General features: G+C 27.7%; 2 protein-coding genes across 2 annotated transcripts; one reads left to right on the top strand and one right to left on the bottom strand.

Annotated features, from left to right (window-relative positions):
- Nucleotides 1-2,674: 2,674 nt before the first annotated feature.
- Nucleotides 2,675-9,349, bottom strand: LOC107442865 (transmembrane protein 72). The gene is made up of 6 exons (XM_016056525.3): nucleotides 9,131-9,349; nucleotides 8,562-8,622; nucleotides 6,892-6,963; nucleotides 6,593-6,729; nucleotides 6,400-6,505; nucleotides 2,675-4,287 (listed from the first exon to the last, which is right to left on the bottom strand). The coding sequence occupies exons 1-6, from the start codon at nucleotides 9,216-9,218 to the stop codon at nucleotides 4,197-4,199; spliced, it is 555 nt and encodes a 184-aa protein (XP_015912011.1). The 5' UTR covers nucleotides 9,219-9,349; the 3' UTR covers nucleotides 2,675-4,196.
- An 81-nt stretch (nucleotides 9,350-9,430) lies between these two features.
- LOC107442866 (alpha-(1,3)-fucosyltransferase 10) lies at nucleotides 9,431-22,989 on the top strand. Its single transcript, XM_016056526.3, has 7 exons — nucleotides 9,431-9,752; nucleotides 11,057-11,099; nucleotides 12,515-12,654; nucleotides 14,911-15,036; nucleotides 16,944-17,221; nucleotides 20,007-20,181; nucleotides 22,113-22,989. Exons 1-7 carry the CDS (start codon nucleotides 9,651-9,653, stop codon nucleotides 22,620-22,622), a joined length of 1,374 nt encoding a protein of 457 aa, XP_015912012.1. The 5' UTR covers nucleotides 9,431-9,650; the 3' UTR covers nucleotides 22,623-22,989.
- Nucleotides 22,990-23,604: the final 615 nt, after the last annotated feature.

The raw sequence follows: 23,604 nt of genomic DNA, 5'->3' as shown, positions 1-23,604 counted from the left end.
ACATTAACCCTTTCCAACTAAAAAAGGAAATTTCTAAGAAAACTTTAATGGAAATGCAAAAAAGAATCACAAATCAAAAACATTTATATGAAATAAAATATTTATGCCGTATTCAAATTATTCAATTAAGTACTTTAACAAAAGTTTTAACGAATGCTATAACACTAAAAACAACAAGATAAACATAAATTTGAAATATTATTGCTCAAATCAGCACTCATGAGATTGTCTAAAATATATCCATAACAAAATATTGAAGTACTTTAATGTAATTAATAACATATTTACAGAATTCGAATATGGGACACTAAAAAAATGAAATAGATAACGAAACTGGCACCGACATATTTAAGTAGCTGAATACTCAATAATTTATATTGGAAACTAACTAAAATATTAATAAATATTATGTAACTTCATCATTTAATACTCAGTTTGGGTACTGATTTTATGAAATATATAAGTGATACTTTCAAGAATCTTCTTGTTTCTTCAATAGCACAAAGTAATATACACATATATAGATGTATATATACAGGGCTCGAGCTAAGGATTTAAAATTATATGCATCAAATATCAAAAGTGTTAGCCAATTTTCAAAACTCCTCACCAATTGCAAATCTTAAAATTTTTTTTTCACATAGAAAAATATTTTTCGCTAGTTGTTTCAAGCTTGTATTATTTGGACCCAATTTTCATTGGTTATGCGGCGCATCTACTAAAAATGACAGCAATCAAATAAAGAAATACTGATTAGTTTAGAAAAACCCAATTTGACGTAATTTTGAGAATTGAGTCAAATAGATATTTTTTGCTCCATAGGAAAAAATAATTCAACAACAAAACACAATTTTACTCGTCAAATGTACGATTTCATTGCATTTGGCAAGGTGGTGAAAGCTTAGGATGGGCCCTGTATGTATATATATAGTAGTCAACTATAGGTTAATAAGAACTACTTATCATAATTTCAATGCAAATAATTTACTAAAATTTAGATCTAATTTGTTTTGATTGTTAACTTTTTCCTCAGTAAATTTATTTCCAAGCAGCAGAAAAACAAAACACTTTTTGCTTATGTAGGGTCTCTAGCCTGAAGAAGTTTAAGCTATCTCATTGTAATGGTTTCACTTTTGGAACTATTCCAAAATGTTACAGATAAAAAAAAAAGTATATAAGTAAAAGGGATTATTGACTAATTGTCTGAGAAATGTATGGTATCAAACTTTGCATCATTATTATAACAAAATGAAAGTTATTCCTATAAATAATTTTGGAACTACTCCAAAAATATATATAACTAATAATAAAGAAAAAATATTAAAATGCTTTGTAATACTTTTCATTTTGTTTTCTGTAATTTTTTTTAACCACAGAAAAATGTAACTTACGACATATATAGACTCATCTTACCTAAAGCTACGAGTTCAAATATCACTAATTTCACAGAAGTAAAATAAAAAAAAAAGGTTTGATAGACTAAAGATTAAAACAATGTCAGACATTAAGTGCTATTTAATTATAATAATTAGTGAAAGTTACTCATACAGCTATCTTTAAAACTGCCCCAAAATATAATGCAACAAATAAAAAAAAAAGCATCACAACACTACTTTTTTTTTTTTTTTTNACTATTTTTTTTTTTTTTTTTTAGTTTTTCATTTTTTCTATTTTACCAAAGAAATATGCAACTTCATGCACTTACAGATTCCTTTTTCTTAAGAGTTCAAATAGTGACTTTCACCAATTTCAGAAAGGTTTTCAACAAAAGTAGGAAAAAAAATAGATATATAGTCAAAATATCCAAAAAAAAAAAAAAAAAAAAAAAAAAAAAAAAAANAAAAAAAAAAAAAAAAAAAAAAAAAAAAAAAAAAAAAAAAAAAAAAAAGCCAGGAATCAAATGTTATTTTATTACATTAAATAGTGAAAGTTATTCATACAGCTAAATTTGGAATTGTCGCAAATTTAAAGAAACAAATAAAAAAGCATTAAAACAATAATAATATGAGGAATATATGAGAGCCATGAAATGTAGAACGTCATGGCTCTCATATATTCCTTTCTTTTTTTACTGCTATGCGTAAAAATATTGCCTTTCACCAACTTTCCAACAGTTTAAAAAAAAAACAAAAAAGTATTGTTGGGTAATTTTCTGAGTTATAACTAACTATCATTGTTTGACAATTGACAAGTAACACATATCAAAAAATATTTCACTATAAAAATAACTATCATTATATTCTGGCTAGCGGCGAGAGTGAAAAAATATTCTAATTTAAATGTGACTATCACTTAAAGTGAAAAAGGCCAAGTTATTTCATTATAAAATATAATTGTGATTTAGAAAATCATTCCCTAAAAAAAAATTCAAATTTGAAAAATTAAAACATATAATTCATCAAAATTGAATACTATGATTTTGTTTTAAATGCAACACATATTCAGTTTGTTTAATAAGAAATAGAAAAAGGCTTATTACTGAAACACTTTAAATTTTTTTTTTATTTATAAGTAAAAAAATCAAAAATAAACTTTTAATAATTTTTATATAAAATTATTTTTAAAACTTAAAAATTTGAAATAAAAAAAAACTTCGCAGAAAATAAAATAACAAACAAATTTGCAATATTGGATAACAAATATAAAAAAACTGAAACTAATAATTGCATCAAAATTATTTATCAATTTTTTTTATTTACTATTATTTTCAAATTTTAAAAATTTCAGAAAAAAAAAATATTTCAGAGCTTAAATCAATAATGTATATGTACAAACAATTTGATTAAATTAAATACTTTTGTACACAAATTAAACAGGTATGAAAAATTGACATTTCCCTACATTTCAGGTTAATGAGGAAAATTATCCCGATTGTAATTCAAGTTGGCAAGATGAATTTTGTTTGGAAAAACTGAATATACAATTAATTTACTTAGTAGGAACAAATTAACAAAAATAGATAACACAAAAGGTAAAATAAAACAATGAATGATAACAAACTAGATGGGAAAAGATAACTTCAAATAATATGAAATCAATAATAATTAAAAGCTGAGATATAAACTCAGTGTTGTAACAAAAAAAAAAAAAAAAANAAAAAAAAAAAAAAAAAAAAAAAAAAAAAAAAAAAAAAAAAAAAAAGAAGATAAATGCTGCTTCTAAAATGCCATCAGCAAAATTTACAATAAATCTTAACATAACTGTAGACTCTCTGAATCTGCATAGCTTCTCGCCACAACCCTTAATTTAGAATTCTTAAGATTTAAAATGTTTTATTAGTTTATATTTTTAAATTATATCTTTATTTCTAAATAAATAGAAATGAATGCTAGCATATTAAAAGAAAAATTAGTAAACTTAAGTATAATTGATAATTTAGATTCAATTATTAAATTCTTTTATCCTTTTTCTAACTTTCTTTAAATATAAATGCACTATAGATTTTAAAAAAAATGAGACTAAAGATATAATTTTAAAATAGATAAAAATATAAACGTAAAAACTTGTTTAATATAAAATAATGTTTGAAAAAATATTGCACTGCATGTTTTTTAAAGACAAAAGTAATTTTTATGCATTGTAACTGCTTTTAGAAAATTAACTTGTGCTACTATAGCATTAACTAGACTAAAACCTATTTAACTATAAATTCAGACAATTGTTTATGTTCTAAAATTATAGTGGATTAAAAAAACAGGAGATTTCAGAGAACTTACAGTATTAACACGTAAACAATTTTTGAGAATTAGTATAATTTTGAAAAATATCACAATACGGTAAAATATAAAGAAGAATATATATTCAAAAACAAGTATTTAGGAAATACTTTTAACTAAAATTCTATAACGTTTAAAGAAAAACAATTAGACATTTAAAGATCATAGTAATAATTTTCTGCTAAACAAGAGTTCATAGTTCATAAGACTATCAAAATACCAAATTAATAATAAAAACTCATTCTTTCATGTCTTGTTTTCTAAATAGTCCTACATACGTAAAATAACAGGAAAAACATAACAGTTATGAATCAAACCAACAAAAAAAATTATAACAAGTGTACTAAATTGAGCTAAAGCTTCTAACTTTAGGAAAGGCAACAGCATTAGGCAATGAACCATTCATCAGCATATGATCACAGCATGATGTAAAGCCTGAAATGGTTATTTCTTTGGTTTAAATAACTTGGGTCAGATCACTTATACTCTCAGAATAGTATCCTGATCAGCCACATTTCCACAGTTCGGTTCGGGAAGCCGGTCATCAATTTCATCTTGAAGATCTTCAAATCTAGAGTTGATAAAATAAAAGTTAATCTATAACTGACAAATGCAAAATATCTGGCATAACTACAATTTATCATATCTTGAAGCATAACTTCAAAAATTGTATAGCACCTATATAATAAAACTTTGAAAAAAGAATAAAATACATAGAATGTTACTTCGGATACAGAAGGTTAACCATAAAAAGATAAGTACAGGTTGAGTTAGTAGTTAAAATTCATAATGAGACAACATTTCTTTCTCTTCCTTTTTTTATATTTAAGATAAGAAAACAATCTATTCTACTGTTTGTCTAAGAAAGGTACCCTGCCAGACATTCGTATAGAGCTGTGGCGGTGACTATGGTAACGAGGTATGATTATTTCAAGCAGGGGTGCGGGGTCCCTCTTTAGGACTGGTTTCGGCAAGAGAAAAGGAATCCTCTTCATTGAAGCTACCCTCCCTAAAATGCCCTCTTCTTGTTTCCATAGCATCAGACTGCCGCAGACTTAGTAGCGGTCAGAGTACCTATCTTAAACGAACAGTACATTGTTATTGTACTTGCAGTTTACAATATAAACTTTGTTTTTTACCATTCGATTTCGGCTGCAAACATAAAAACTGAACATATCACTCAATGCATGGCGACCCCCATACTACTATACTTTCACTATATAACAATATGAATTTCATCAAATCAACTTATGGCTCACATGATAGAAATTCGCTATCAACTTTTCATGAGCAGTTTTGGAGAAAAAAAAGAAAGTTTTTTAGTTTGTTTAGCAATATTTTACTATGTGTTTGTAATTCCAAGAATACAACTAATTTTGTCAGAAATTTCTGTAAAGACTATGGAAGTTACGAAATCTAAAACAAAGCTGAATCACTTGTTAGTAAATGCCAAACCACTTTGACAACGCATTTGGTTAAGGCTTCACTTACACCACACAGGGAAAAGCTGGGATACTGAGTTTGAATATGATAGCCGGTAAAACATCTGATGTGTATACGTAGCAAGGTACACCTTAAATCTGTTATAATTTAATGTTTTTCTTTGTTGGCTGTGGAAGTTTGGAGAGAGGAGTACCAGTTCAGAAGCTGTCCACGTCGTCTGACTAGCGTAAAAATTAAATGGCATTCTATCATGGTTAAAAAGATAGAGCCCCAAAAATGGGGTTAGGTTCTTTGACATGGTTGGCTGATGTGGTAGTAAATGCTTACAGAGTACCCACAAACATTAAGAAATAAAAAAATTCATGACTTTTCCGAATTGATTATATAAAATTTTTATAATGGGAGGATAGCTTATTAATTTTTTAGTTATGCTTTATTTTAAAGCATAAAATATATTACAAAACATTTGCTATCAGAGTTGAAAATAAATACATTTCCCCCCCCCCCCAAAAAAAAATTTAATACAAAACCAGATTTATTTGAAAAAATATCGGAATATTGGGTATCTCAAACTTTTTGGGTATTTTAATTAAATTCCCTGATTTTCCAGATCTATAAAGTTCTTTGTTCTGTGGCTACCCTGTGTCAATGTTAAATCCACAACGCAATCATCTTTAAATCAAAATACAAAAAGCTTGAAAAAATATATATATAGTGCAGTTTTGAGGAGAACTCCTCCAGACTGAAAGTCTGGGGCTGTGTGCTGCTATGGTTACATGTGAGAGCACATTTCTAATAGGAGTGAAGTGGAGGTAAGAAGGTGTCGATTGGTTTACTCACAACGACCTAAGCTAAGATTGAGACAAAACTATTCTCCCCACACCCCTATACGAAGTGACCTTTCTTCGTAACCATAGTATCCGCCACGACATGAGACGGGAGTCTGAAAGAGTTCTCCTGAAAGCCACACTATACTTCATAAAAAAACAAGAGCAGAAATAATGCACCACAGTCCTTTAAAAATCGTTGAACATTAGATGATATTGAATATGACACACATTAAATTAGGTTAATCAGTTAAAGAAGTAGTTTGAAGTTGAAAAAAGATTTATTCAAAAGCAATTTTTCCCTTCCTCATGAAAACAAATTGCAGAAAATTATTTTGCGATCAATACTAAATTTTTTTTAAAAATCAATCAAATACTAAGGACAAAAACTTACGACCAGATTTACGACTCACCTATCATATGAGCATTCCTTATCAAACATTAATGTTTCCTGTTCAGCTAAATATGTTTTATATGAAAATACTAGATATAATAAAGCCAAAACTAGTAGCATACAACCTAGAATGAAGTGAAAAAAGCAAAGTAAACCATTTAGCAAAGCATTACTGAGCATAAAATATTAAAAAAAAAACAAAAATATTATACCCCCTATAGCTGCCAACCACATTTCATGTGGTTTGATAAAGCAAAAGATAGACAAGAAAAGATACAAAGCTGTCTTCTTCCAAATATCCATTTCTTGAATAAGTTGCCAGCATTGGAAGCATATATTTTTCTCATCCCTAAAGAAACAATTAAAAATTATGTTTTTCTAAATCAAAAGTAATATCACAATTTTTAAATAAAAATCAGATTTTCACATCAGATTACCCTTTAATTCTTAATCGCAAAACTAATTACAATAACCTTATTCTCTACTTCTTAAAACTATTAAAAAAACTTACTTTATGATGAAATCTAAATAAATGTTGATAGCAAATGATGTTTCAAAGATTGTAAGAATTACTGCAATGAACCTAAACAAAAGAATAAGAAAATAAGCCCAGAATTTGGTCATAGATATTAATAAATTATTAAAATACGTATCTGAAATATCAAAACTGCCCTTGCACAATTTATGAAAAATAGAGTAAATAGTGAAAAATACAGTAAGACAACAAACATAATTTTAACTGTTGAGAACCTTTAATATAATATCTATAAGTAGACAGGGGTGCAGAATTTGTCTAATTGTGAGAAAAAGGCTGGAAATTCAAGAAGTTCCATGTGAATTTTTGCTTACAGATTACAAAAAAAAAAAATGCCAAAAAATTTTTATTGTAAAAAATTTTTTGATTCACAAAATTTTTCCTTGCAAAAAGAGAAAAAAAAAAATATTGCCGAAAAAAAGAAGAAAAAATATTTTCTGTTATATTAAATATAAAACAAATAATTTTCTATATCAATTTGTTCGTTCATTATTTTGAATTCTCTATATTTATGAGCAGGACTTTGAAATTAGTTTAATAATATTACTATTTAAATATATTTTGATTTCTATTATTTTAACAAGCATCAGAAAATCAAATGAATTTTTCTCTTTTGCTATTATAGAAAAATTATTATCAATAATTTTAACAATATACAAATGTTACTTTTGATAAACATTTTGAAAACACTATTGTAATGCTTTGAGAATTTTCTACACCGCTCAATGTAGTAGCTATTTTAAGAGTTATATATATATATTATAAATAAATTTTAAAGTAAAAAAAACATTTATATAAAGCTTATTAATCAATACCTCTTAATTAGAAAAAAAAGGCTTTAGTTGCTGCTTATTTTTACACTGAAAATTACATTACTTTGCATCAATAAGCAAAGAATATTTAGTTATATTGTGCCAAAAGTGATCAAGTCAAAAACTAGAAAAAATCGGAATTATTGGTTCAAATCATTAAATTTTAACTCTTGAGGCAAAAAAGCTAAAGTTAGTATGTTCAATTTATAAAACTTTTCTCTGATAGATGCAATTATGTTCAGTTTCAATGAAAATAGATGATACCTGTTCGATTGCTCCGTAATCAATTTTGGTCTAGGTGGAAAAAAGACTATTTCAGCCTTTCCAGCAGCAGGGTAAATGGAATAAACATAATAATAACTCTAAAGTGAACGATTTGGTTCTTTCAAAGGCTCAAAATCTTCTACCTATGAAATGGATTTTAGGTAGAATAGCAAAAACATTTTCACGAGCAATGGTGTGGTAAGGGTTATTGAAATCAAGACCGTGAAAGGACAATTCAAATGTCCAATAACTAAACATAATCAAAAGCATTCCATGCTTCTTCCAAAAAGTCATTGGAAGAAATTGATATTTCTATAAATATTTTTAAGTTCACTCAAGAATCAGAATTTTACCAAGAGCTTGATCATCTAAAAAAGAAAATCCCTCTCCATAAGAACAGCAAACTCTATCAGCTGAGTATAATTTTAGATGGCATTCTTAAACTTCGTGGACGATTAAAATATCCAATTTATTTCAAATATATTAGACATATACGAAAATAAAATATTGCAAAGAACATACATTAGGGTAATATTTAAGAAAAAATTAAGAAAAGAAAGATCTCCTTACAATGTATAAGCTCCAAGGCCATGCTTGTGTATTGTTAGGTCTGCTCCAACACCCCACATGACTAAGAGAAAAAAAAATTCATTATTAAAGTGTTTTCTTATATACAGAACTTTATTGTTAGAGATTGTAATATGTTTTTATAGTTGGTGTCACGTGACTCTGACTGCTGCTGCTTTCATTTAATTTTTATTCTTTAACTTTGGTTTTTATGTTGGCAACCTTCTTGAAATGTTTTGTGTTGATTATTTAGTGTTCGAATTAGTTAGGTTTTGAAAATATCACTAAATTGAGATTGCTTTAGAATTAATAAATGTTTATTAAGTTTTAATTTGTATCTGTTTATTCATCTGTAGAACTAGTAGTTCATTTGAATAACATTTAAAAAGGCGTCCGTGAAATTTATTTGTTTGCTGCAATTTACAACAGAACTTTATTCTAATAAATAAATTTCGAGCTTTATTTATAAACTTTCTTTTATTTATCAAAACAGCATTTATAGTTGTATATTAGGACATTATTACTGTTGTACTTAATTGAAATAAGTACTGAAGGTCTCTATTGTATCATACCAATCATTGTAAGTACACCCCAAATCCGAGTCGTAACCTCGATAAATTCTAATGTTCTCAGGCATGTTCGAGACTTATTATGCTCCATCTTAACAAAAAATTACATGGCTAATGAACAACGTTTTGATTTAAGTCTAATAAATAAACTAAGTACGCCTCACATGTCATTCTGATTGTAAATAGACAAATATATAAACAAAGTTTATAATTGCCAGATACATGTTTGTAACAAATTTTGTTTCTTCCATTCAGTGCATTCAATCGCTTCCAGAAAGTGAGTGTGTTCAAAGCGTAATTGCTGGGTCTAAAGTAATCAATATGAAAGTTAAGTTTCGTTTTGCCTGTAGGAATATGTAATTTGTAAACAATGAAATTAATTTCACAAAATTTTACTCAGATTATTTTAAGAAGTTTCTGCAATTTCTATTAGGCTTCTTCTGGAAGAATAATAATACTTCTTTTGTAAACATAATTTGAAATTTTGTACTGTAGTACTAGAAATCGCTGCATAATTTTTGCCATGATATTTCGATATCCTAAACGAAGATTTCGCTATAAAATAGCAATTTTAATCGTTGGTATTGTTGTGGTATTTTATGTGGGCATCATTATTCTAAATTTGGTTTGTATTAAGATAATGAAATTTTGTTTGTATTGTTATTTCAGTTATTGTATTATTATTATCTGTTATTTTATACTCAATTACTGAACTAATCTATAATTCTTATTTATTTTGTGTGCTAAGAATATGATTCAGAGAATTCTCGTATGTCTTAATTAATAATCATAACAGCAATCGAACATCATTTGTTGTAGAAATTAATCATTTTTAACTTATTATATATTCAGTAAGTAAACTAATAATACCTGATTAATGTACTCAAAATATCTTAAGTAGTAAAGTATAATTTATATACTAAATTATAAGTATGAATCCATTTATTTATAGTAACTTTTTTTCATTTCTTTAACTTGTTGAATAAGCCAACAACTTTTTATTCTAAATTTTGGGAGTTTTTGGAAAATATTTTAGAGGGGAATTTAGCTATTGTTTGGGGATATTATGCTAATGCACAGGACTATTAAAGTTAGATTTCCAAAGATTTGTAAATAAAAGAGCCACTTGTAAGAATCACCTGAAATTTGAAGGGAAAACAGGAAAAGATATGACATAAAATCTAGTTCAAAATCTAAGTGAAAAAAAGTGCTTTTTTAAGTATAATTATCAGCTGGTATTGTTATTAGTTATCAGTTGTCACTTTCCAACAGCCTTGATGCTGGGATCTGAATTTAATCCATGCTGTGCCATTTACCTTGCTGTGACATCAGCATTAAAAATGTATCGTTCAGTGTATTAATCAAAAATTTTGCTGAATTTAAGTCACCTAGATGTTCATTGCATAACAGAATAATGACACTGCTGATACACTATGATATGAAGTTGAACATATGTTTCCTAACTTCAGTTTGTGGTAACAAATGGATCATTTCTTGAGAGAGTCTTACATTCCTTAAAACTCTTTTCATTCTCATTTCTTTGTGTGTGTTTGTTAATATGTGTACACAAAAACAATATTTTTTATGTGTCTTAGTTTATATGTTGTTAAATTTTTATAATTACTCTGTTATTCGTAAAATTACGATTAGTAATAGTATTTAGAAAAAAAAAAGTTTTTTTCCAGTCATTCGAGTAAAAAAAAAAGTATCCAATTTTAAAAAAGGTTTTGTACTTAAAATATATTGCAATATATTGTGAAATATAAGTAATTTGATGATTTATTGGAAAATTAAAAATTACGATATTTTCCAGCACATAAAGTGTTTCTATAAAGCGATTATTGAAAGAATATTTTGTTTAAATTTGATGATTATATTTTCTTTTTTATTTGAAGCTTAATAAACTGATATATATATTTATTTATTTAGGTTGAAGAAACAGAGGAAGATTTAACTTTTCATATTCAACAAGGTGATCATGTTTGTTCAAAAATTGTCTTTATATAATAAATTGAAAGAGTATGATCTTGCTTTCGAAAGGTTATGCTAAAAAATATATTTTCTTTTTTTTCTTTCACTTTTATTGTTACTGTATTATTTTTTAAATGTCTTGTTAATATTTGTTAAAGTTTATTTTTTATTGGCACTGTTTATTTATTTATTAATATAGTTTCTGTACTTTCAAGTTTAGTGTACGGAGATTTTTTAGAAAAATAACATATTTTTTTTGCTGCCTAACAAAAGACACCACAAATTAGACAAGATAAGGAAATTAATACATTCATATTGTCTGCCAATTTTTGAAAATATAATAAAATTGGAACTTGACTTAATGGGATATTTATAAACATATACCAATTTTTAGTTTTTTTCTCATTAAAATGAAATTGTACTGACAATCAAAATAATGTCTTGTTATTAAGGATAAGCTTTGAGCTCTTTTGGTATGTGGGAAAAAAACAACAGATTGACTGACTTAAATATCGAGCAAAGCTTTAATTTTAGACTAAGTTTACTATCTTGCTGAAAAGAATTTGCTAACTAAACAAATTAGCTTAAATATGTAAAAAATTATTTATCAAATGTTTCTAAAAATGCCCAATTTGACAGAATATCTTTCTAGATTATTAAAAATTAATGAGAAATTCTCACTTTTTGAATATTTTTTCTCCTAACAATGGAGTGTTGGAGTAACTTTCCAAATTTTAAAAAATTAGCAAAACTTTTCGCAGGATTTATGGTTTCTGGAACAAATTTTGTTTAGGGCTCTTTCCTTAAAACTCAAAAAATCTAATTTTTATATTTTAAATGCTTTTTCAATTTAATGACTTTTTTGCTTTTTTTTTAAACCAAAAAATAAAAGTTTGTTGGTTTATATATTTTTTAATGCATAATAAAAAGGGAAGGTTAACATACATACATATAATAAACCCTCATCTGCAATTAAAAACAAATTAAAAAGTATTTGACTTGAAATAAATTTACACTGCTCCGTCGACTGTCCTAGGCCTCAGAACAATTGTCTCTGTTATCTTCCTCTTAAGTACGGCATTTTATCGACATTTTACGTCATATTAACATTTTATGTGATTTTCATGACTTAACATTAAGGGTGCTGGCTAAATAGACACAAAAAGTGCACAAATGACTCATTTATGCAATGAGCTGCAACAGTTCTCTTGAAAGCTGTTATTCTATTTTACAAATTTTTTATTTTTACATTGTTTAAAGTTGAATATTTATTTATTTTTTTGTTAAGATAATTCACAAATCAATTTGAAAATGTTTTAGGTTAATTTGATTTTTTCAAATTGCTTTTACAAATTTTTAACAATGCATAATTTTTGAACTGCTGAAAAAATGTTGATATTTCATTTTTTTTATTAGACCCACCAAGCAGCAAAAGTTATCCTATCTTAATTTGGTGGACACCTTTTACTGGTGACAGTGGTTCTTACAAAAAATGTGGCAAACACTGGTGCTACTTTACAGACCAGAGAAAGTTTTCTTCTGATCCTCTTACCAAAGTAAAAAAGAAATTTTAACTATTCATATTTAAGTATATCTTACATATAATTTTATAATTGTGTATTAGTTAAACTGCATTTCAGTAATTTGTTTTTCATATGGACAGTTGTATTGGATCATTTTGTGATTTGCTTTATGACCCTCTATTAGAAGATATAAATTGTTCTCAATTAAAAACTTTTAAGTTCTTTTCTAATCCCTTTTTTGAAGTAAAATGTTTTGAAGCTTTCCTATTGATTTATGTTTTATTTTATATGTGTGTTTGTTAAATTGTTTTATGAAAAATTAAAAACCTTTCAAGTTCTTTTCTGATTCCTTTCCTGAAGTGAAATACAGTACACTCTCGATTATTCATGCGCGGATTATCCGGTTTGCGGTTTATCCGTGCTCCTTTCGGAGTCACAAAATTTTTTTTTAAAGAGAAACATTTGCAAGATTATCATGCATGTAAAATATATGTTGATATGAATAGAAATCTTGTCAAATCAGTCTCGCCATTTATTAACAGAATATGAATCTAATGTTTTTTATTGATAATAATCGCTGCAATAGTAAGTTATGAAGTTATAACACTTTTTGAAAGCAATATTTATTATTGGATGCAGTATATTAGCAGCATGGTCAAAGGTAAAATCGTCTACGTTATCACGATCGTGGAGAAAGATCATACCGCTTGATCTTCTTATATTGAAGAATTTGATAACAGTATTTTTGAACAAAGAAAAGTAATCGTAGGTTTAGAAATTCTTGATGAGGAAAATTTAAAAGATTCGTTTCAAAGTGATGTATGTGAGCTTGACCAGTATTTAACAGATGAGGAAATTGTTACTAACTGTGTTGTTAAATCAAATAGTGATGATAGTACTGATGCAGAAGATGTAATAAATGAGGGAAATGCAATTCCTGATTCTGTTGCTCTACAATCTGTGGAAACTTTATTAAATTGATTATATGGGAGAACAAGGATTTGATTACGGTGATGTTACTAATGTATGTAAAATATGTGTCAATATACGGCAAGAGATGAACAGACAGCGGAAGCAAAGACGCATTACACATTTTTTTAAGCAGTAAATGTTAAATTCCTAATTTGATGTTATACAGCATGCAAATGTAAATAATTTTTATATTTTTTGTACTGATGTTCATTTTTTCTTTAATAAAAAGGAGTTTTTGGATTATCCGTGTTTTTCGATTGTCCGTGCGACCTGTCCCGGTGATTAACCCGGATAATCGGGAGTGAACTGTACTTTGAAACTTTCCTATTTATTTATGTTTTGTTTTATATGTGTGTTAGTTAAATTATTTTATAGAAAATTAAATCCAGATTGAGAGTTATGTACAATTATTTTGGTCACAACTTGAATTATTATAAGACATAGGCTCTCATTTAATTAAAAATTTACACACTCTTTTATGATCCTTTAACTAAGGTTCAATTCTTAAAAATCAAGACCAGAATTGTTGAAATGTTTCAAGGTGAGGCTGTCAGACTTATTTTTTTAACATTAAAACGAGTCATTATAACGCTTTTTTTCTCTAAGACAATTAAAGAGACTTTTAACCTTGCATTTGCAGATTATTTATTCATTCCTTATATAAGCTATTAATCTACAATTGTGGTTTGAAGATGTATTTATTGTTTATTTAATTTTATTTATTTGTTGCTAGATGTCAATTTTTTTGTTGAAATTGATGTTCCTCAGAATTTATCTACACAAATATTCTAATTATAAATCTGTAGATAAAGAAATCAAATCACACATGTTATGTTACTTTTATTGACTGATAATTGTTGCACTACTTCTATGAAAAATTGTTGAATCAGAATTTTTTAAATTATTTAAGATAAGGTTGTTGGTTTTATTTTTTCTAGCATCAAAAAAGCCATTATAAAGGAAGGTTCAGGAATAGAGAAAGTTCATTAGTTGCTGAGAAAATAGGTTTTAAAATGGCTTGTTTCATCATTATAATATAATCTACTGCCTGAACTTAATTAGTTTTTTCATTGAATTTGATCAAATGTGGTTACTTTAAAAAAATTGTTTTCTCCATGTTTTTCAATAGAAAAACGGTAAACATTTTGTGCAAAGCCAAGTACCATATTTAGTCAAGTAGCATAACAGCATATTTCATAGTTAGCTAAGTGCATAATACATAAGGTGTTAACATAAATTTTTTTTTCATTTTATATTTGGCATTTTTAGAAACCTTTTTTAATTAAAAAAAAAAAATTCCTTATGTGTTTGTTTCAGGGATTTCTTTTCTATGGAAGTGATTTTAAACCAACTGATTTGCCACTCCCTAGAGACGCACATTATGATTGGGCGTTGCTACATGAAGAATCACCTAAAAATAATTTTCTGTTGTCAATGGAAAAAGTAAGTTAATATTTTGTGAGGTAACGCTGTTCCACTGTTCAACTACAGTTATAAAAAAAATAAATTAAAGCAATAATTAGAAAGGAATTTTGATAAAGTTTTACATAATGCAATGTATATATTGTGATCTACTTCATCTTAGGAAGTTACTCTTGCAAGAAGAATAGTAAACACTAATTAGAACAAGCACTGACTCGGTGAGTTGCAGCTCATAGGTAATGAACAGGCAGGAGTTATCTATCATTTTGAACTATGCAAGCATAGCGAGGAAATAAATAATCAGTTGGGAATTTACAATAAAATAACTTATAATCTGAACATCATAATGGAGAATGTGTTACACATAAACAGTAACACTATTCAGCATTTAAAAACAAGAGAAGTGAATCATGTTTAAATGAAGTATTTTATATTCATAAGTACATTTACATGTTAGAGGTATCTAAACTAATTTTTATGCACTCAATCCTAATCTCAAAGTGAATTACAGAGGATTTATCTGTCTAATAAATTATATATTAATAAATGAGGTCTGACAATTTACTAAGTTTCTGTCAAAATGCTAATATTAAAGATATAAAAATTGTAGGTTTATGATGACTTAACTACTGAACTTTTGCTATTTTGACAAATTTGTTTTATGGGAAACACATTTTTCTGCCATTTACGGAAGCAGTATTATGCAGAAAATAGAAAAATGAATTTTTATTAACAATACAGCGAAAATGAACATCAGTTTACTTTATTTCTTATAATCTTAATCTTTCATGCTTATTAAGCAAATGTGTGTTCTACAACCTGCTAAGTTATTTTCTTCTTTATACAAGAAAATATTTTCCTGCTATCGTTAGGAAACCTGCCATGCTACACACAACTTGTAGAAACCTGTGGTCAACAGAATGCCCATTTTTTTGCTACCCACTCTTTATTTTACTTTTTAGTCTTTTTTTTCTGCTATTTTAATATTAAATATGTGTGTTTATCTAATATATATAAGTGTATGTATAACAATGTTTGTATAATATGTATGTATAATATATATTGTATATAATATGTATGTATAATATATAATTTTGCAAAAAACAGAGTATCGACTTTTACATGGAAGCGGACTATTGATAATTGTGAAATATCTACCCATTATAAACATTGAGATAGATATGAATTATTCTGTGTCAATTACTCTTTTCAAAAACTATTTTTAATATATTATATACAAATAATTTTGAATTTTCTTCAATTCTATTTTCTTTACAAATAACGATTTCTGTTCGAAATAATATTTTAAATTATGCTCAAAAAATTAAGGAGAATAAAAGTTAGGATAATTTATTAAAGAGTACATATATTTAAAAAAATATATTGTAATGAAAACGTTTAAGACATACCATAAAGCTACAAATTTAAAGATTCCAGATTATCCTTTGTATCGGATTCAATAACATTAGTTAGCAGTGTTGTCATACGGATCCTACTCTGTAATGAATTCTACATTCTACTTGATCAGCCTATCTCCTCTCAGAAAAAATCGTCTTCAACGGAATTCAAAACAGAATTTAAAGAATTCAAAATTTCACACTTTTTAAAAGATTGTACTTTAACATTTAAGCCCACATTTTACTATGCATTTAGTATAATTTGATTCAGGATGTTCTCTATGAATAATAATCGACTTATTGACAGTAGTTGACTTTCTCTCTCTACATCCAGAAATGTGTTGTTTCGTTACCAAAAATAGGGAGTAGACTTGTACTTAGACCTGTACACAGGGATATACGGTAGGTATAATGACAAACTCCCTATAAGGACAATCCCATCTGCTATTGTGATTTGTAGTTATAACGGACTTACTGTAGTAAAAAGATCATTTATATTTGGAATTAATGTAACAATATATTTTTTTATAGGTTCTGAGAATGTTCAACCATACAGCAACATTTCGTAGACATTCTGATCTTCCTCTTACGTTTCAATATTTGGAAGGTATAGATTCAATTGTGTCTAAGAAATACTTCATTCCAACTGCAGCAAAGAATGAGAAAGCAAAGCATTTAGCTCCCATTGTTTATTTGCACTCTGATTGCAATACACCATCTGAACGAGATTCATATGTAGAAGAGTTGGCTAAATATATTCCTGTAGATTCCTATGGGAAGTGTTTACAAAATAAACACCTGCCTCCTCAGTAAGTTTGGTGAACTTTCTAGTTTATTAATTGAAGAGTTTAAATTCAAAAGGATTTCAGTGATTAAAAAAAAATTTTGTGAGGAAGGAAACAATATTGGCCGTCCTTTAAAAAAATCTTTAAAACTGTACTTTTGAGTCAACAATTGTTTTATTTTACGAAACAAACTCTAAGATTATGAACATGATCACTTTTTTTAAAAATGTTTTTGTAAAAATCCAAGCATTTGAAGGAGAGATTTCTTTTTTGTCTCATTAACAGTAGGCTCCTATGCAGTAGCTTAAAGCCTACCTGGCTCCAAATCAATGGGTACCAACTTTTCTGTTAAGTAAAAGTGGTTGGTGTGAAACACAGATAACATTGCCATCATTATGTCATTAGTCATGAAATTGTGAAGCCTTATTCAATGACCCTCTTGGAGCTGATAGGAAACTGCTTTACTTTTTTTACAAATGTATACAGATAGATAGATATAGATAGAACAGTAGATACTTGGAGCTGCAGTGGCTTAGGGGAGGCAGCATTTGCCTCCAATTGAGGTTCCCAGGTTCAAATCCAAGCAATGGCTGGTTGATACGAATTTTACTCTTTGCACCGACCACCGTGGTGATGTAAAACATCCTCAGTGGTAGATGGAGCATGGGTTTGAATCCTCTTTTTTGTGTTTAAATCTCTACGTAATTCAAATTAGGGTGAGTTCCATTAAAAAAATCCTCCATGAAAGCCAGTTTCTCCCAATGCTTGATCCAGGAGTTCTCTTGTCTTCTGGCTTTGGTTTAAAATTACAAGGCTATGGAGTTGAATATTGATAGTCGTAAATTCATAATTGGAGCAGCTTTTCAATGTTGGTTATAATATAATGTAAAACAGTAGTAGCTTTATGGTACTTCTAAAATTTTTCCATTTTATTAATGTAATATGTTTTTCTCTCTTACAAAGCGAAAATTTCATATTGCTCCATTTAACTGCATATTTTTCTTTTTTCAATCATGAGAAATTGCCGTATAGCAACTTCTGAATATTCTCATGTTTATGTTAAGAAATATCAAGACTTACCTGCATTTCACTATCAAATTGTTATGATTGCTATCAGTTACACCTTTAGTGAAACTCTGGTATTAAATTACGCAAACAATGCCTTTAACTCTTTTACAACCCTACAGGCCTCTGATAAAAGAACTGTTTCTTTTTAAAAATGAATTTTTTATCACTTATTAACTCATAATTGGAGAGCTTAATAAAAGAAAAATTTTAAGCGATATTTTATTGATTTCGAAGGAAAAAACAGCAGTTTGGAAATTTAGCATAGAAAATTTAGGAAGCTATATCAAAAACTATTTTTCCTAATTTAAAAGTCTTATTTAATGATGCAATAAAATAAATTCCTGCATCTGAACCTGAAAAATTGAGTGTTTTTAAGTATCACTCAATACATTCTTTTTATAAGTTTGGCTGTTATAATATTATTTTATTGCATTTGTATCCAATCTGCAATAAAATATGTGAATTTTGTTGATGTAAAATGATCTTATTGCATATTCTATGCTTCCTTTTGTTGAGGAAGTAAGGTAAACTATTATTAAATTTTTAACGATGTTATCTTAACTTCTGTAACGATTTTATTAAAATTGAAGAAAGCATTTAAAAATTATTATTTGATTATTTACAAATAAATATTAAATTAAAGAAAAGGAAAATCTAATATAACAAAAATTATTTATTTGCTAAATGTTGCTAAACTGTAGAGTATTTTTACAGTGAAATCTGTAGGAAAGACTGCCTCTATGTTGCGACCATTTTTGGTAGACACAGAATTTTTTCCATAGACCTTTAAGAGAGACCATTAAAACCTCTTCTAGTGACTTGGCAAAATCTCTGAACCAAATGCAGAAAAGGTCAAATAAGGAAACACGAAAAAAATATCAAAATAAAAAATATTAACAGAACAAATAAGTAGATTCAAATGTGTTCAAAATATTTGTATGAGGTTTCTATTTAGAGATTTCTTTTTGATGACCCCTTATGTTGCCCTCATTGTTCCCTCATGTTGCAGTCAAAGTGCACTAAAGATGATGCAGTCAATGATTTATTTTTAGAGTTGAAAGTCAAGTTAAAAAAATTATTTTAGAAAAAACTAAGCCTCTCAAACAAACAAAACTCTTCTAATCTTTTAAAGCTAACTAATTTTTATGATATAAAAGTAAATGCAAACATAATTCTTCTTTATTTTATGTAGTTCTATCATTCACAATTGTAAAATTTGTTTTTACACAAAATTATATCAGTAGAGATCATTTCTATTGACGCTAAATTTTATCCATTGATCTGGTTTTCATGACGCCAACAGAAGAGGCATTTCCGCACCAAGAAAATGGCACTGACTAAAATTAAAATAGTTAGCGAAAAATCATGTACCTTCAATAACATTTTGAAGTCAATGGAGGTAACCTCTAAGATCGACCAACCTCTATTAACGACCGTTTTACTGTGGAGCCTAGAGTGGTTGCGCCAGAGAGGTTTCAATGTATCATTATTAAGTATTTGCCCTTGTTAATGCCTTGATAAGACAAACCTTCTTCGCTCCCTGGCAGCGCAGTTTGGTAATGAAAGCTGTTCAAATTATGCATCTGAATATTTTAAATAACGTAAATTATGTAATTTTTGCAGTAATTTTCAAAACGAACAACGTTAATTTTTTTAATAGCTTTTATTCAAATAATATGTATTTAAATGTTTTTTTTGTTTCTTATATTTTTAATTAGTTATTCAAAATTATTTATTTTAGTCTTTCAGATTCTATGACATCTATGGTTTCAGACGACTTGTTTGAAATATTGGCTCAGTATAAGTTCCATCTTGCAATTGAAAATGCTGTTTGTGATGATTATATTACGGAGAAATTATGGCGACCTCTGACAGTTGGATCAGTTCCTATTTATTTTGGATCTCCGGTGATTGAAGTAATTTATTTACTACTTAAATAAATGTAAAAACTTTATGTATTATTTTTTCTGTGTTTGGTTGCGTAAGCTAACACATGTTTATCTTTAAATTCGCTTTTTTATTACTAGTTTTAATTTTATTTGAGTTTATTAAAGTTAAAAATCTGAATTTTATAACGAAATGTGGTAGTTAAAAATTGAGATGTAATATCGTCAATTTATTAAGTAATGAAGCATGCAACGCATCAATATCAAAAACGTGAATTGTAAAATATATTTTAACTTATTTTAGAATAGAACAAGATTGTTTTTTTTTTTATTTTTAGAAAATGTTGAAATTGGTTGCAGATATATTTTAAATGTGGATTAATAAATGAATATTGTTTCAAGTTAAGAAAAGACCATTGCGGTATAGGATTTAAATAATCATCCGCTACTGCTTATAGTTCCATTTTATTTAGTTATCAAATTATATAAATATGCTTTCATAACAATGTAATATATTTTAAAAGATAAATTCCCCAGACAGTAGTTTAATTCGTGCTATCTTTAACGATATATATAATGGAATTCAGGGCTTGAAAAATCGCCCATCCTCGGCGATCAAAAATTCCCCGCGGACAACGGATTTCGCGAATTCGACATCCGGGCCATTTTCGCTTTAATGTTGGTGATAGATTTTCATTTTTTGTTATCTTACAAGAGTCTACGCCTCACTTCTAAAATGACCCTCTAATCTAGAAACACAGCAACATACTGAGCATGGTGGAATTGATGTTTTCTCTGTCTGGGAGTACTGCAGCGGTAGAAAGGGACTTTTCAGCAATGAACTTACAAAAAAACACATTACGTACTGGTTTTAAACAAGAAGCGTTAAACGCAATTATGAACATCTACCTAAATGGAAAACGACTTTTAGATTTCTGTGCAGAAACCTCTGTGAATCATTGGTGTGATTGTGGAACTGGCAAACATCATATTTGATTCATTTCAAAAACGCAGTACCCTCGGATGAATTGACATTCCAGATAACTTGACCTTTGTCATTTAAATTATTTCATGAAGGAAATTAATTATTTCATAAAAGAAATACTACCTAGGTTACTATTAGTAACCTAGTATTTCTTTTATTACTGTATAATGTAATCCTAGTAACTACCAATTCATTGTGCAATTTATATAAATGTTTGTAATAAATAGGAGAAAATTATATTTTTATTTATTTAGAAGCTACGGGTTAGTTTCAAAGGAGGACGGGTACATTGTTGGACAAGCCGTCCTCGGGGATGGGTAAAATTTCTGAGTTTTTTTGAGCCCTGATGGAATTATTAAAAAAACAAATAGTTTCGTTGTCTTACTCTAATCCTACACTTGGCAACATATTTCAATAATTAAAGGGAATATTTGTTCTTGAAAAATAAACAATTATATGACATTGCAAGAGCATTAGATTTGATTAGACCACTAAAAATGTGGATATGCTATTATGATTTTTAGATATAATTTTATTAATTCTTATTAACATTACAGTTATTTTTTTGCACTAAGTTTTATTTTCCTCATTTCACCCAATTTAAGAAAGCAAGCAAAAGTAAAGCTGTCCAATGTCATTTCAAGAGTTGGCGATATCGATATACGTTCGCGCAGGGAGCTTAGCCTCCATTAGATGCAAACAGCCTCTCCATAAGGATAATGGTTTTTTATAACTTGCAACAGAGTATAATCTTTAAAGTTTTAACATTATATGGTTTCCCATGATGAATATTGTGGATTCAATTACCTTTTGCGTTGAATATCTTATACCAGCCACAGCTGGGATTTGAACCTTTTTCACTTCATTGGGAGGCATCCCTCGAACCACCACGCCTCTAAATGTGTTATCTTATATATAAAAACACACAATTTTAAAATCCTTTCTTTGTAGTTAATAAGTTTATTAATATTTTTAGGATTGGCTACCTAATCCAAATTCTGCAATATTACTGAAGAATTTTAAAAATCCCAAAGAGCTGGCGAATTATTTGTTGTTTTTGCACAAAAATGATACTGCTTATGATCAACATCTTGAACATAAGACAAAAGGATTAGTGTCAAATAACAAACTCACTGAAGCTCTGTCTCTTAGAGAGTGGGGTATAAATAATGATCCAAAAAGGAAAAACTTTATTGATTGTTTTGAATGTATGGTTTGCAAAAGAGTTGCTGCAAATTTCCAACGTGAGCAAAATGGTTTGCCTCCTTTAAGTTATGAAGCCACTTTTGAACATTACGGCTGCCCAAAGCCAGTTCCACCTTTTACACTAAAGTCAGACACTGATGGTTGGTGGCCAGAGCTATATAACAAAGCTGTTTATGAAGCAAATGCTTTAGAAAATCTTATATCAAAAGGCGCCAATTTTTCATCTACTGATTTTTATCAAGAAGTAATCAAATTACTTGAAAATTCTGGTGTGAGGTAATAAAATGTTTTTGATTTTTAGATTTTTTTTCCCTACTGTTGTCTATATGTGCATTTTGTATTGTGAGACATTAGTATCTTGAATTTAAATATATTGTTTTTGACTTTAAATGCTTAGCGTTTTTGATTTGCTTTATGTTTGTGACTTTTAGTACTTTCTAGTCTTTGAGTACTTTATAATTCTTGACTTAAAGTGCTATGTAACTTTGTATTTAAATATTATTTTCTTACACTGTCTGTATTATATAAATTTTACTTTCTTATACTGTATTTAAATATTATTTGATGCAGTATATTTTATTGTATTATTACTGTGCCAATTTTTCAAGTTTATTTGATTAAATCAAAATGTGTTATTGAACAAAAAAGTCATTTTCAAACTAAATATGAGTGAAAATATTTCACTTTAATAAATATGTGATATAAATGAAATTTCAAATTTTGTGATTCTATTCGTAATTACCTTACTCTATCTTATTCTAGACTTCATAATTTTTGATTATGAATACTCTAAATAAGTTTCACTGTGCTATTTGTCTTAACGGTTTTGTGTAAACTATGCAGTTATTTGTTGTGTTAGATTTACATTGTGCCAATGTTTTTTTTTTTTTTTTTAAATTGTAATTAGATCAAAAATGTGGTAATGAAATATACAACTGTTTTAAAAACTACATAAAGGAAATTAATGCATCTTAATTCGTTAATAGTTACATGAATTATCATTTCAATTATTTTCCCAACAAAAAATGTCTTGTATTTAATTGATGTTAGTATGTATGATCTATTTTAGAGCACTAATGCTTATATAAATGTTATATGCTTTGTAAATGCAAAGAAAATTATAACTTATTCACCTTAGTTCTCTTGTACATATAGTAATTTTGTATAACTGTATAATTATGTTGTTGTTGTTGCTTATGCTATTGATCTGACTTATGAACAAAAAGGGGATCTGACGTAAGATTCACCCCAGAAAGTCCAAA

The sequence above is a fragment of the Parasteatoda tepidariorum genome, chromosome 6 (assembly GCF_043381705.1).
Source record: "Parasteatoda tepidariorum isolate YZ-2023 chromosome 6, CAS_Ptep_4.0, whole genome shotgun sequence".
Taxonomy (NCBI): domain Eukaryota; kingdom Metazoa; phylum Arthropoda; class Arachnida; order Araneae; family Theridiidae; genus Parasteatoda; species Parasteatoda tepidariorum.
Note: the sequence above shows the minus strand (reverse complement) of the source record. Positions and strands in the feature narration are given on the sequence as shown.

Excerpts from the sequence above, each read along its gene's own strand:
- LOC107442866 (XM_016056526.3), top strand. The coding sequence starts at position 9,651 with ATGATATTTCGATATCCTAAACGAAGATTTCGCTATAAAATAGCAATT. Across the intron at positions 9,753-11,056 it reads GCATCATTATTCTAAATTTG|GTTGAAGAAACAGAGGAAGA; the intron begins GTTTGTATTAAG and ends TTATTTATTTAG. Across the intron at positions 15,037-16,943 it reads TTCTGTTGTCAATGGAAAAA|GTTCTGAGAATGTTCAACCA; the intron begins GTAAGTTAATAT and ends ATTTTTTTATAG.
- LOC107442865 (XM_016056525.3), bottom strand. The coding sequence starts at position 9,218 with ATGGAGCATAATAAGTCTCGAACATGCCTGAGAACATTAGAATTTATC. Across the intron at positions 6,730-6,891 it reads TATTTAGATTTCATCATAAA|GGATGAGAAAAATATATGCT; the intron begins GTAAGTTTTTTT and ends TTGTTTCTTTAG. Across the intron at positions 6,506-6,592 it reads GTGGTTGGCAGCTATAGGGG|GTTGTATGCTACTAGTTTTG; the intron begins GTATAATATTTT and ends ACTTCATTCTAG.